Genomic DNA, 14,430 nt, shown 5'->3' on the forward strand with positions numbered 1-14,430 from the left:
CAGTTTGGTTAGTGGGTGGGTAGTGGGATGGTAGCGCCCAACTTTGAAGAAAAAGCGGGACACAAGCTTTTTGCAGCTAGTGTCAGTGACACTCAATGTTGTAACAAGCCAGTAGGTGGCTGCTAGTCAATGCTGCTAGTCAGTGTTGTAACAAGCTACCAAGTGCTGCCCTTCTATCTTGCTCTACTAGACGAATGAAACGGATCTAGTTGATCTAGAAAGAGTAGATAGAGAGACCAGATGAGTGAAACGAGTCTAGTCGATAGAGTGTAGATATATAGAGAGAGTAGTGAACAGAGAGAATAGATAAAGTAGTGTTGTCCTCTCGCTTTGCAGGATAGTCTATAAAGGTGTTGTCTTCTAGCCTTGCCCGAGAGTATATAGAAAGAAGAGAGAGTAGATATTGTCTATCTTGCTTTGCTTGATAGTCTGAAGAGAGAGTAGATATAGACTATAGCTTTTCTCGATAAGATTCTAGACTAGACCACTAGAGCTTCTCGTTCAGATCCATTCCTATACTCGACAGTGTCCTAAAGCCACTAGAGTATAGAGACTAGAGAATATAGACAGAGAGAGAGACTAGACTCGTTTCACTCGTCTAGTCAGCATAAGCAGTAAGTATGTATCTCTACTCTCTCTATACATTTACCCACAACATTTTAGGATTCTATTCCTTTTTTGTATAATGAGAGATTCGAGGATCTAAATCACGTATCAGTGGTAGCTTTACACTAAACCTTTGTTCATATGAAGACAGTGGAATCTGATGAAGATTCAACTGATTTTGCTGATTTTCCTGATTTTGCTGGTTCTGGTGGCTCTGCTGCTGCTGCTGCTGCTGCTGCTGCTGATATTGCTGTTGTTGTTGAAAATGTTGTTGTTGCTGCTGATATTGTTGCTGTTGCTCATATTGTTGTTGCTCATATTGTTGCTGCTGCTCATATTGCTGCTGCTCATATTGGAGCTGCTGCTCGTATTGATGCTGTTCATATTGGTGCCGCTCATATTGGTGCTGTTCATACTGAAGTCGCTGTTGGTGTTCTTGAGGATTGTATGGCATTGTTCCACGCAGTTTATCCGTAGCATGTTTTGTGGGCGGCGATAATACTTTACCAAATCGTGCCGTTCCCATTGTTGGTCCCATGAAAATCAGAAACTGTCTGTTTTTAGGGTCCGTTGAATTAAACTTTTGCACTCTTGGTAAATCTGGAAATTTCTGATGAATATCTGGTGGAAGCTGGCCCTGTAGATATAGTGCGCGATATGTTGGAGTTGTCTCGGGTACTCTGTATCGCGGATCCCTTTTAAATCTTTCAAAAGCAGATAGTGTTGGATTCTCTTGGAATGTCATTGATGAAATTTCGGATGATGTTCGTGGAGGATGTAGAGGAGGATGTGGTTGTGGTGAAAGCAGATGCGGCTGTAAGGTAGGTGACGAAGATGGAACAGGAGCAGGAACAGAAGCAGGAGGTGGCGGTGGTGGCGGGGTGGGAGGTAAAAGCGATGGAGGAGCAGAAGCGGTAGCCCCAACAATAGCCAGCATAGAAGGCGGAGACAGAGAGGATGCTGTGACAAGAGCTGTTGTTGTTGCCGTTGTTGTTGCCGCTTCTCGTGCTGGCGCAGACGTTACTATTGTTTTCGGTGCTACTTCCTGTGCAGGTACGAATGAAAGTGCAGGTGCTAGTAATATTTCTAGTGATGGAGCTGGTGCTGGTGCTGGTGCTGGAGCTGGAGCTGGAGCTGGAGCTGGTACTGGAGCTGGTACTGGTGCTGGTACTGGTGCTGGTGCTGGTGCTGATGCCAGAGCTGGTGCTGTTTCTGATGCAAATGTTTGTGCTGGAGCTGTTTCTGATTCAAGTGTTAATGCAGATGCTTGCGTTGTATTCATCATATCATGTTCATTTAAATAACCTCTTTGCAACAGCGCAGCCTCTGGTTTCAGCACACCTGGTATATGCTTATTGATAGGTGTTTTCACTTTCGATAGCATTCTACGCACTTCTGCTATTGGAATCTCACCTGGTTGCAAATCGTTTTGATTGGGATTATCCGTGTTTTTAGAGGATCCAATCACACGCGAGGCAAAATCCCTATCTTCATCAATCACCTCGACGTTGTCTTTTGCATAGTTTACCGCCATTTTGTTCTCCTTTCCGGTAATTCCGTGTTTTCTTCGTATATGTCGAGCTAAAGAATCGTGTCGAGGATAACTTTGAACTCTTGATCCGTTCCTCTCACAATATATGCATTTGTAAATTTTCTTCCTTGTTGCATGAACAAACTCCTGGTGACGTAAAAGCTCATTTTTACCATAAAATATTTTCAAACACTTTCCATGACTGGCTGGATCAGTTAAATGACATTGATGAATCGTTCCTGTTCGTGCCAATCTTTTGACTTCTTCTTCCGGATTGCCATAATCTGGATGATTTTTGTCAAACTTGATGTTTACAAATCCCAGTGAACGATCAGGAAATGTAACATATGTATTTTCAAAAGAAGTTCCAATTGTGGAATTTATTGGAACTGAATCAAAGTTTTCATGTCCCTGAGCACTTGGAGAAAAGGAAAATGATTGCTGCATTTGTTGTTGTTCTTGCTGATGCTGATGCTGTTCTTGTTGTTCTTGTTCTTGTTGCTGCTGCTGCTCCTGTTGTTCTTGTTGTTCTTGTTGCTGCTGCTGTTGCTGCTGCTGCTGTTGTTGTTGCTGTTGTTGTTGCTGCTGCTGCTGTTGTTGTTGCTGTTGTTGTTGCTGCTGCTGTTGCTGCTGCTGTTGTTGTTGCTGCTGCTGTTGCTGCTGCTGTTGTTGTTGTTGTTGCTCTTGTTGTTGTTGTTGATCCTGACATGAAGGTATCTCTCCCAGACTTGATGATGCAATTTGCCCTGAGTACAGGGGTGCTTGATAAACAGGATATTGTTGCAGCTGTTGCATTGGCGGTGGAATCTGTTGATAGGAATAAGCTGGAAACTGTGATGCTAAATACGACAGTGATGAGTATCCTTGAGAAGAAGGATGTGGTGGTGGTGTTGCTTGAACTTGGTGTTGTTGTGTCACCGTGTTCGTAGTTTCCGTACCATGAGAATGTACAGTAGTGAGTAGTTGTGACAATGGTTGAACATTTTGATTATGAAGAGGTAAGTTATATACAGGTGGTTGTGTAGCCGATGATGATGATGACGACGATGATAGTGACGACTTGCTCGTTGCAGGTATCGTTTCCGTTTCCACTTCTCCTGCTGTTCTTCGTTCATATCCACTCTGCTCCTCATTCACAATGCAAGATTCATCAAGTTTACCCGGTTCTCTTGACCTATTTCCTTCCTTATCTTCTCTTTCCTGCTCTGAATTATCAATATCGCTCATTGTGCGACTATTATCTCGTTTATCCTCAAAGTCTACTTGATCTACCAATTCTTCAGTCACATTATCGCCTATGCTAACATCAAGAGGCAACAGCTCTTTAATTTTCCTCAGTTCATATTCATTTTCCAACTCTTTCAAAGCCAATTCTCTAGCCTCTTGTTCTATAACTTTTTTGGATTTTCTGCCCCTTTTCTTCTTTGGTGGAGCAACCTTGACGTTCTTTAACGTTATATCAATATAGGGTGTAATTTTCACTCTTTTCAATTTCTGTTCCTCAACTCTGGGATCAAATGAATGGTAACTGTAATTATAAAATGGATATGGATATGGGTACTGCAAACCTTGTAACATTTTATCATCAAGATAGTTTTCGGGCGGTCTAATAATTAACCCAAATGATGTGTTAATGACTTCAAATCCTATCAACTGTAGAAAGTTATGTATTGCTGGATTAAGATATGCAAGATGAACTACTTCCCAATAATGCAATTGATATATTAACTCAACAATGTACTTTGTCACAGTAGAGCTCAACGACAAATTGAAGTATGACGAGGACAATTTGACCAAAGCATCATAGTTATCAATTAGAATCTTGCACAAGTAACCATTGGGGAATCTATTTGCCGTATTTCTGGGTTTAGGTATACTCTGTCTATTCTTGTAACTTAGTTCAGGTTCAATGTTCAAAGGTTCCTCCAAAACTTCGTCCTTGGTTATTGGTACGTAGGATATTAGTTTGGACAAGGATGCTTCTATTTCAATTCGCTGAGAATCGTCAACATCCTTCTCTTCTAACAAAAGATATAACAACTCCTGCATCTTGGCTGAGTAATTCACAATCTCTTCATCATACTTGCGTGATATCTTGAATTGCAGCCCGTGAGGCCTCAATTTCATCAATTCCTCTACTATAGGATCCTGTTCTTCAACATCTACGTCAGTGTTATCATAATATGGCAACGATCGGGGTATTCGTTTGGTAATACTTTTTACCAATTCTAGAACAATCTTGTAGTTAGTATATAAAGCAGGAGAAAAAAAAAAGCATCATCAATTTAATGTCCCCCCCCCCTCTCAAAAAAAACAAAAAAATTGCAGTTTTAGAACATACCATCTGGATGTAATTCGTTTCGTACAGTCTTCCCTTCTCTCTGTTTCTATATCCGATAGTTAGTAAAGTCTGTCAGGATAGCCTCCAACAAAAAAAGGGCGTGCATTATATAAGAAATTTCCAAAATGTGACAAATTTGAAAAACTCCTCTTTCTCTCTCTGGTGTATTTGAAAATACTTCTTTTTTCAACATACTATTGGAACAACTCCAGCTTCGTTAACACCAGCACTCATTTTTTACCCAACACAGGTGTTCACCCGTAGATGGTAGACTTGCCAGCAAAAAAACCTTCTTTTTGATTGTAATACAAGTGGGGGGCCCCCTAAAAAAAGGTACTTTGTTTTTTTTTTTCCCTTTTTATAACACCTTTCCTTATATCCTTTTTATATGAATCCTTCCTTTTTGAATAAGAAAACACGAATCAAGGTTCATTTAGCAAGTTGCTGGAAACAATAAATTCTCGTTTGTGTCCTTATTTTACTAGTTTCCACCCCCGCGCGTTGTCAGCTATACCAATATCTGGTGTGTACGGTAGTATTACGTGGAATAATCCTTGTCCTTGTAGATCTTATTCTTAACTTTTAATGTAGACGATTTTCTTTCAGTCTTTTTACAACAAGATAAAAATTAAATTAAAAAAAAAAAAAAAAAAAAAAAAAAAAAAAAAAAAAAAAAAAAAAAAAAAAAATTAAAATTAAATCTGCAACATGACACAATTACACGACTCTATTGCTGTTTTCGGTCACTCACTATCTTTTGTGGTTTTGTGTCATTTTTCTGGCCCGCAAAATAGAAAACAAAGGAGGCAGGATATAGTATATAGTATATAGTGAGGAAATAGCTAGCCACGTGACCAGCAACACTATAGTGTAGTCAGCGCCAGAATAGTCAGTATCTATATAGTCAGCGCCAGAATAGTCAGTATCTATATAGTCAGCGCCAGAATAGTCAGTATCTATATAGTCAGCGCCAGAATAGTCAGTATCTATATAGTCAGCGCCAGAATAGTCAGTATCTATATAGTCAGCGCTACTCCACCATCTCGCTTCGCTCGATAGTGTTTAAATAAATTAAATAAATACTGAGCCATGGCTTCCCCCAATTGACAGCGGTCTCTCGTGATCGATATGCATGTTCACATCCAATCCTGATCTTCGCCGTTCACTATTTGCATGGCCATTACTATTAACCATTTTCAAATATGACTGCTGCTGCTGCTGTGGCTCTACAGTCTCACCATTTCCAATAACTGAAATATCAACTGCATCCAAATTTGTCGAATTTGCACTCGAATCTGCCCTAATTATATCCTCTATCAAATTCTGATCTTGTCGGAATAATCGCGAATACACCTCGTCTAGATCTTGGCCCAAATAAACCAAAACTTGTTTAAACACAGTCTCGTAAACATCAGTGCCCCACAAGTTATCCAAGTGTTCATGGCCTTCAACTGCAAAAGTCGTGGTATTACTACTAGGTAATTGTGACTTCATTACATCAATATCAACCAACGAGTCTGTGGTTCCATATATTAAATGAATAGGCACTTTGATATTCCTCAATGGGTAGCTCATGGGGCTCAACCCGGAAAAGCTTACCGGCAGATCATGATACATTTGGAAATTCTTACAACTCATAACCTGAAACCAATGAACAACACATTTGACACTCGTTGTAGAGTATAAATGAGCATAGCTAGCCAATTTTTGTAACTTGGAGATATTTGTAGCCTTCCAGTTGAAGAGCATATAGTTTGATATATCAATCACACTATCAAACAAGGGAGGATACATGATTTTCTGCCAAAATAAACATGAAGGCATCAACACTTTGCGTGAAAATAATAAATAAGTGATATTTGGCGACGACTTGAGTAAAATATCAAGGAACCTCGAATAGAGCCCGTGAGGAGTTGTCGCTGGAGAAATTGCAATTAATTGATCTATTTTGTGAGTCAATTCGGCGTTTATCGAAACACTAGCAAACGCTTGAGCGCTCCCTTGACTAAACCCAATATATGTCAACTTCTTCTTTCCTGTTTCTTTTAATATGTAGTCTATTGTATTGGGGATATCAAATATTGCAAACTCGTCAATAGAGAAATTCCAGTATTTGTTGGATTTCAAATCAAAAAACAAGTGCTTTTGACTGTACTTGTTCCCTCTATTGTTTCCCAACCAAACATCATAGCCCAAGTCATACAAAATGAATGGCAAGTTTTGATACTTTTCAAGCATAGTGACCCAAATTTCACTACACATCAATAATCCGTGATGCAAATAAATAACTTTACCATTTGGTTCCCGATATTTCCTGCCCTTGATTCTGTGTACTGTTAAGAGATAATTGTCCTTTGTAGTAACTATTCTAGATTCGACATCATAATCAAAAAGTCTCACCAATTCGTGAATGTTGTCGGCATTCAACATCTCAATCATTAAATCATAACCCTTTTTGTTAAATTGTGAGTTTGAAATATCTTCGGCTTTTAAATATTGATAGCTAAACGTCTCCTCATTTGGGTTTTTCTTATCCTTACGTTTAATTTTCTGGACTAAATTAATTGGATTCGAAGTAAATCTGAAAACCTGTCTCGTTACAAAAGTACATGTCTTGATAAACGAGTCTGGTAGTAATGTAGTTATTGCTGAGATCAAGAATTCCGACCATGCTAGCATAAACGAGACAATGATAACCGGCCAGTCAAGTAAATGTAACCTACCCAAAAACGGAATAGTCATGATTTCCAAGGAGTTTAGTTATGGATCCTATCGTTGCAAAGTCAACTAGAAATGTTAGCCAAAAATATAAAAAGAAAGGGGGAAATGTAGACAAATAAAGAACGCAGGAAAGATAAGGAATATTAAGCAAAGAGTGGTGTCCGCTGTGTGCTGTGTCCTGTGTGTGTCTATATGTATGGAAACAAGTTGCTCTTTAATCAACATTGTAAGATCAAATCCTGTATATAATACAGGTAGCACTTTTCTCAACAGAGTTCCCTTTTTGTATGTGAATGCGGCGCCTTAGTCATAAAGGCGTTTGAAGACCTTCTCACATCTTCGACACTAGGGAGCAAAGCGAGCTAGTGGAGCAGCACTGACTACACCGACACTATCGAGCAACACTGAAGTGAAAATAACTCAACAAGAATAAAAGAGAAAAAGCGACACTGTCGACACTAGGGAGCGAAGTGAGCTAGTGGAGCAGAACTGACTACACCGACACTATCGAGCAACACTGTCTCTCTCTGCTTGATAGTGGAGCACACAGACTAGCTTGTTACTTCACTGATTTTCATCCACCACCTCTTTTCTCACTCCTTGCGTTGTTCACCAATTCACACTCTTTTTATTGTCTCCTACTGTCACCTACTTCCCCGCAAGTTTTAACTTTTCTTGATTTGCCCTGTTTGCTCAAACCGAGGAAAGTTATATATGATGGGGAAGCTATTTTCTTATTATTTTTTTTTAGTTAATTTCAACCAAGAGTTGGGGAGACAAGGCAAAATTTAATGTGTGAAATGAAATTAGTTGAATATACTCTAAGGGTTATTTGTTGAAAGCCATTTGTGGAAAGCGCATCTGATAAAAAAATTAGTTTCAGAGACACATATATGGTTAACCAAGAAGAAAACGATTGTTAGCAAAAAATTAATGAATTATTCTAAAAGTTGCAGGGTCAACTAAAAAAAAAAAAAAAAAAAAAAATAGCTTGGTTGGCCAGCAAAACTCAAGTGTAAATAGAGAAGGGGGTTAAATACAGCCCTGACAGATGAATATTGCACCACCGGCAGTTATTTGTTGCACCAGCAGTCTAAAATTGACCAATTGCAACTCCTACTAAACCTCAGCTTATTAGGGGGCAGGGGTGGAATAATTATCTTCACTTTTCAAAAGCAATGGCAATGAGTGGTTAACATCATAAAATCCAATTTGACTAATCTCTAATATCTTTAAGGATGGTAAAGAATAGTTGATAGAATTGTGTGTCTCTCTTTCTCTCTTTGTCCAATCAATTTATATTCCATTGACCGGGATTCTGTTAATTTGCGGAAACAATAGAAACAATGCTTTATTACACAAATGTGATCTTCAGTTTTGTTTTAGCTCTTTTGATTCAAATTTTTTTGTTATTCCACAATCTTGTTTTACTTTTGCTGTTCAATATTAGGCATTTTGAAGAATGAATTTGTATTTGTGTAAAGTTTTTTATTGGAAGAAGGCTTTTTTTTTAAAAAAAAAAGTAGAAATTGAAATTGAAGGTGATATAGTCTAACTCTGATATAAAGTAACCAGAGGATAATATAAAAATCACCACGGTGAATTGTGAAATTCAAAATTTCAAGAGTTTTAAAAAGTATCTTCCTGAGCCTTATCAAACCCCTGAGTGAACACTCATCACATATATATATCTATATCTATATATATTCATACAAAAAAAAAGCTATGTTTTTTAAAAAAGTTTATTTGGCCATAGTGTTGGTTTCTTCGTTTGTTCTTGCAGGTGATGCACCTATTCAAAGCGATTCTAAAAATCAACAACCCTATGTTGCCACTTTTAAACAACCTTCAGGTATTTCAGGATGCATCAAGTTTGAACCAGCAAACAATGGTTCGGTTCTTGTTGAAGTAGACCTTGATAATTTGCCATCAACAGGTGGGCCTTTCCCATATCACATTCATCAGTTTCCAGTACCAAACAATGTCAACTGCACTGGAACTGGTGGGCACTTTAACCCATTCAATGGGAGTGTAACAGCAACCTCGCCTGCAGCAAAAGAAGTTGGTGATTTGGCTGGTAAACACGGAAATATCACCACCCTGAAGTATAGCGCCGAGTATGTTGATAATTATTTATCATTGAACCCAAAATCTAAAGCCTTTATTGGAGGGTTATCAATTGTCATTCACGCAAGTGACAACTCAAGACTTGCGTGTGCCAACATTAGTGAACTTTTTGAGACAAGTGGTGTAAACTCGACATCTACAACATACGTTGTTAGTGCCAATGAAGCTGGTAATTGGAACATTGATGGTTTCATAGTTGGTGCTAGTTTATTGGCTTTATTAATATAAAGTATATATAGGAATTAATTAATTTATAGATGAATCCTTTAACAAATTTGAATTTTTCTACCAATATTTGGTAAACTTTCGAGCAGAGCGAGATAGTGGAGCCACACTAATTGCCACTGACACTACACTATCGAGCAGAGCGAGATAGTGGAGCACACTGACTAGCTTCTACTATTATCTGCATGTGTGTTTGAATGTGCCAGCCATATCGTTCAATTGGAGGTTGAAAAAGGGTATCTTGTTCCAACTACTCTCTAATTCATGTCATTTTTCCTTTCAACGGTTTTTTTTTTCTTTTGGGAAATCGAGTTAACTGCAAATTGCGCTTACATAAGCCATTTCCAATATCTTTTTTCTTTTTTTTTTCTATTCAAAATGGTTATTGCGATTACATAAGCCGTTCTTGATAAAAATTTTAAAAGTAAATGAGAGAGCCCCCACACCCAGCACTCAAAATAGCTCGATTTACTTTCACCATGGGTGATTCTTTCATCATGAGTTCATTTTTTACGGGTTTTTTTCGACAATTGATCTAAAATATAACTAAGGTATACTTATAAATGGCGAATTGCGAGCATATTTTAACTATGTTTTTACCATTTTGCAAGGATATTTCAACTATGTTTTTACCATTTTGTTTATAATGTTTCTAGTAGAATGATACTCATCACATACATAATTGAAACTTGCTTCTTAAATACGCTAGAGTCCTTAGCTAAGAGTCCCTAGCGGCTCTACTATTAGTAAGAATAGGATCTGGTCTGTTCTATTCTTGGTGCCTGTCAGATTGTTAATTTAGTGCATTAAATTTTTGTTTGGCTGCGAATTGAACAATTCGTGCTCATTGCTCAATTTCTTATATAGCTGCAATTGCTTTGTATTAATTATCAAGATGCAATTACTTTGTATTAATTATCAAGATGAATTTTATACCTCTTGATTAGTAGGCTTTCCATGAAATTTAAATTGACCAACCAAACAGGTTTATACAGGTTTATATTGATACTTGATTTCTATAAGCACCATATCTTTTTGGGCTTGTGAGAGGAAGGTATTGCAGATATGTTCATATAAATCACATTAATTAGACTATCACTAACAATTTAAATGATTTTTTTTTTTTTTTTCCATTTTTCATTCTTCTTCTTCCAGTAAGGGTTGATCTAGGGTAGGTTGATCTGTAGGGTAGATTGATGTTTCTAAGACTATGGCAGAAAAGACTATATAATACTGTTTCTTTGACCCAGCCAACTATATTTGCTCTATCTACGCATTTGGCAAAGTCGGCAATTGCAGTTGTAAGGATTTCTGGACCTCAATCATTATACATCTATAATAAACTAACTCAAACACAAACTAAACCCAAACCTCGAACAGCCAGCGTTCGCAAATTGTATTCTCCAAATACCTTGCAAATCTTAGATGAAGCATTGACTTTGTTCTTTCCTCAACCACGAACCTACACTGGTCTTGATATATTGGAATTGCATCTACACGGTGGAGTAGCAATTATTAGGTCGGTTTTGGAGTCGATTCGTCAACTACATGACCCTGATAATGGGATATTTATCCGTCAAGCAGAGCCTGGAGAGTTCTCTAAGCAAGCATTTGCAAATGGCAAATACGATCTCACTGCTTTGGAGGGTATCAGTGATATGATAAATGCAGTAACAGAACTGCAAAGAGTTGCTTCATTGGCATCCATGTCGGGTCAAACGAAAAATATTTTTGCTAAATGGCGACAAGATTTGTTAGAAAATGTGGCAGACTTAACTGCTCTTGTTGACTTTGGTGAAGACCAGACTTTGGAGGAGTCTGAGCATTTTTTCGAGAATGTGGCTCGAAATATTGAGATGCTTGAAGCAGAAGTAAGAAACTACCTTAAGAAGGTTAGATCATCAGAGGTTTTGCTCAAGGGAATACAGTTAGCTTTAGTGGGACCGCCTAATGCAGGAAAATCATCACTATTGAATACGTTATCTAATACGGATACGGTTATTGTTAGTGACATAGCTGGAACTACACGAGATGTAATAGATATACCTTTGGAGGTTGGTGGCTATAAAGTGGTTATGGGTGATACTGCTGGTATACGACTGCTCTCGGAAGCTGATCATATTGAACAGGAAGGTATCAGAAGGGCAAAAAGTAAATCACAACTGGCTGATTTTGTCATGCTTGTTATTGATCCAACTCAGAAAGAAGACAATATTGCAGAACTAAAAAAACTTGTGACCTCTTTAAAAGAATGCAATAAGCAAATGCTTGTTGTTTTGAACAAAGAAGACTTAATACAGAGCGACCGAAATAAGGTGGTTGAAAAGTATTCCAGCCTTCTCAATCTTGACAAAGATATGTTTCACTTTGTCTCGTGCCGTACAGGTAGCAATATAGACAAACTAAGAGATACTATTGTTGAAAAGTTCAAGGTTATAGCTCAGTCGGATACAGCTGATCCTATTATTGTTTCCTCTAGAGTACAAGATATTCTCGAACATGACGTTTTGTATGGGTTCGAAGGATTTACCCACTGGAAAGGTCAAGATGATGTTGTGTTGGCTACAGAGTGCTTGCGCCAGGCTATTGAAGGTATTGGTAAAATCACCGGGGAAGCAATAGGCGTAGAGGAAGTTTTGGGAGTTGTGTTTTCCAATTTCTGCATCGGTAAGTGATTTTGATTTAAATTGACATTTTTCTTTTTTGTATATATATATATATGTTACAGGTACTTAATTGGAATTACAGATTATATAGAGATTTATCGTTTCCACATCCCAAGTCATTTTCATTTGTTGCAACTGATGTCTTGTATGTCTGCTACACCCAGACAAATCGTCAGCTTGTTCCTGCAAAATGGTGTTTTTTATCTTCTTGCTCAATGATGGCGCCACTGTACACTCAAAATTCAATATGTTTAAATCGTGGTTCAATTTAATATCATATTGAACACTAAGAGTACTTCCTTTGTCACCTTTTTCGCCTTTCTCGCCTTTCTCTTCAAAACAACCATTGGATTGCAACACTTCCTCGTCATTGACTAGCAACTTACATTGAAACTCCTCATCAGAAGTCAGACTTAGAAATCCATGACCATCAACAAGTTCTGGCTTTTTTGTGAGATATAAGAGGTGGTGCAATGAGACTTTGAATGAAATGAATGGCAGTACATCGCTAGGTAGTGAAATGACATATGATTGATCAACGTATCCATTTGCTGGTATTTTGTAGGAAAACAAAGTTGCCAATGACCGGCGTGAATGAGTAGGAAACAAAGCTTGTCCAATTTGCATTTCACGCAGAATGAAAGATGAAGTCAACGATGACTCTATCTTTTGATTGACAAACTTGGTGATATGAGGAACAAGTGCTGGGGATGAAAATACTGAAGTTTCTTGAATAATGGAGTTGCTCTTCAAAAGAGTTGGGAATGATTTACCCATCGTGTTTTCTGTAGTTTTATCCGTAGTGATGATGGTTTCTCCGTCTTGTTTAGAATACTCAGCTGGATCATTTTCGGATTCGATTTTTACAGTTGCCGCCTCAGCTATTGATTCCGATTCCGATTCCGATTGGTCCTTCTCCTTTGCAGTTTGTTGCTCTTTTGGTGGTGGTGGTTGTTGTTGTTGTTGTTGTTCAATGTTAACATCCTTTTCGTTTGTTTCCTCCTTCACCTTTTTGTTCCTCTTCTCAGCTGATATTCTGTTCAAATTGAGCTTCAATTTGGGATGTTTCTTCTCCTCTGCTACAGCTTTTGATTTTAACTGGGCATACTGCTCTTCAAAATACTTTTCCAAGAGCACGGCATCTTGGTATATTTGAGAATCTTCACTGTTATAAGCTCGAGCATTTGAAAATATTAGCACGACGGTATCGTGAAATGCTTGCAAATTTTGAGTCAAGGAGTTTTTAGGATTGAAAATTTTCCTTGTTTTGATCAAGTCGGCAACAGTTCTAAATGCCATTGGCTTTTTCACGAATTTCGAGTATTCTGTGTATATGGTTTGATCCACTTCATCCAAGAACGGCCCACTAATCACGCCAATGCTTTTAAATGAGTGATTTATTACATCATCTAATAGTTCCTGACAAAAGTGTGAAAGTGTTGAGTTTGTGATTTCCATTTTCTTTGTATCAACAACTACATTTGGGGGATCAGGAGCAGCAGGCTGTTTCAATTTGAATTTGATTTTTGTTGGCCTGTGCTGTTCCAGTAGCTGCAGATCAGCAGCAGGAGAAGCTTTAGCAGGAGAAGCTTTAGCAGGAGCAGCTTTAGCAGGAGCAGCGTTTTCAAATTGAGAAACTTGGTCTTTAACAAAATCAACCAATTTTTTAGCATTGACGACTATCCAAGAATCAGAATCGTTATAAGTTGAAGCATTATCCAATAGCAACTCAAAATCATCCAAGAACTCGGTACTAGAGCTTCCAGTATACTTTGTAGTAATCTTCTTCTGTATTTCATTTATTGAGATTGGATTTTTGATAACATGATAGTAATCAGGATAAAATTTTTTTGAAGGCAATTTGATAAATGCTCCTGCTATTTGTTCTTCTCCTTCTTTCAAGTTCAACAAAAGCGTCAAAGTCGATTGATAAAAACTTTTTCTTGCTTCTGGAGAATGTTGTCCTTGCTTAATTTTCTTAGATTGCGCACTTGCACCATGACTAGCACCACTTTTCCTCTTAGTCCCCATCTCATATAATTAAACAATTTGGCCCCTCTCCTCTTTTGGCAATCAAAAGAAAAAAAGAATTAGCGGATATTATTCGGTGCGATCAAACCGGCACCGGAAGAAACTTGTTTTCTTTAACTCCTTTATTACTTGTTTCGTTCTGATGTTGTTTTATTTAATCGAGGTTTTTTTTCTTCCTCCAA

General features: G+C 37.9%; 6 protein-coding genes across 6 annotated transcripts; 3 read left to right on the forward strand and 3 right to left on the reverse strand. All coding sequences in view use genetic code 12, as the record gives it.

Moving 5' to 3' along the window:
* Nucleotides 1-747: 747 nt before the first annotated feature.
* KGF56_004817 (uncharacterized protein) lies at nucleotides 748-1,083 on the forward strand (the record flags this gene model as incomplete). Its single annotated transcript, XM_049326295.1, has 1 exon — nucleotides 748-1,083. One exon carries the CDS (start codon nucleotides 748-750, stop codon nucleotides 1,081-1,083), a length of 336 nt encoding a protein of 111 aa, XP_049178158.1.
* Nucleotides 1,084-1,109: 26 nt separating this feature from the next.
* On the reverse strand, nucleotides 1,110-4,712 carry KGF56_004818 (uncharacterized protein; the record flags this gene model as incomplete). Its single annotated transcript, XM_049326296.1, has 4 exons — nucleotides 1,110-1,160; nucleotides 1,286-4,365; nucleotides 4,479-4,524; nucleotides 4,674-4,712. The coding sequence occupies 4 exons, from the start codon at nucleotides 4,710-4,712 to the stop codon at nucleotides 1,110-1,112; spliced, it is 3,216 nt and encodes a 1,071-aa protein (XP_049178159.1).
* Nucleotides 4,713-5,549: 837 nt separating this feature from the next.
* On the reverse strand, nucleotides 5,550-7,220 carry KGF56_004819 (uncharacterized protein; the record flags this gene model as incomplete). The annotated part of the gene is made up of 1 exon (XM_049326297.1): nucleotides 5,550-7,220. One exon carries the CDS (start codon nucleotides 7,218-7,220, stop codon nucleotides 5,550-5,552), a length of 1,671 nt encoding a protein of 556 aa, XP_049178160.1.
* Nucleotides 7,221-8,924: 1,704 nt separating this feature from the next.
* On the forward strand, nucleotides 8,925-9,554 carry KGF56_004820 (SOD4; the record flags this gene model as incomplete). The annotated part of the gene is made up of 1 exon (XM_049326298.1): nucleotides 8,925-9,554. One exon carries the CDS (start codon nucleotides 8,925-8,927, stop codon nucleotides 9,552-9,554), a length of 630 nt encoding a protein of 209 aa, XP_049178161.1.
* A 1,193-nt stretch (nucleotides 9,555-10,747) lies between these two features.
* Nucleotides 10,748-12,226, forward strand: KGF56_004821 (uncharacterized protein; the record flags this gene model as incomplete). The annotated part of the gene is made up of 1 exon (XM_049326299.1): nucleotides 10,748-12,226. One exon carries the CDS (start codon nucleotides 10,748-10,750, stop codon nucleotides 12,224-12,226), a length of 1,479 nt encoding a protein of 492 aa, XP_049178162.1.
* Nucleotides 12,227-12,283: 57 nt separating this feature from the next.
* Nucleotides 12,284-14,248, reverse strand: KGF56_004822 (uncharacterized protein; the record flags this gene model as incomplete). Its single annotated transcript, XM_049326300.1, has 1 exon — nucleotides 12,284-14,248. One exon carries the CDS (start codon nucleotides 14,246-14,248, stop codon nucleotides 12,284-12,286), a length of 1,965 nt encoding a protein of 654 aa, XP_049178163.1.
* Nucleotides 14,249-14,430: the final 182 nt, after the last annotated feature.

Source organism: Candida oxycetoniae (assembly GCF_023343755.2).
Source record: "Candida oxycetoniae strain CBS 10844 chromosome Unknown scaffold34, whole genome shotgun sequence".
NCBI lineage: Eukaryota > Fungi > Ascomycota > Pichiomycetes > Serinales > Debaryomycetaceae > Lodderomyces > Lodderomyces oxycetoniae.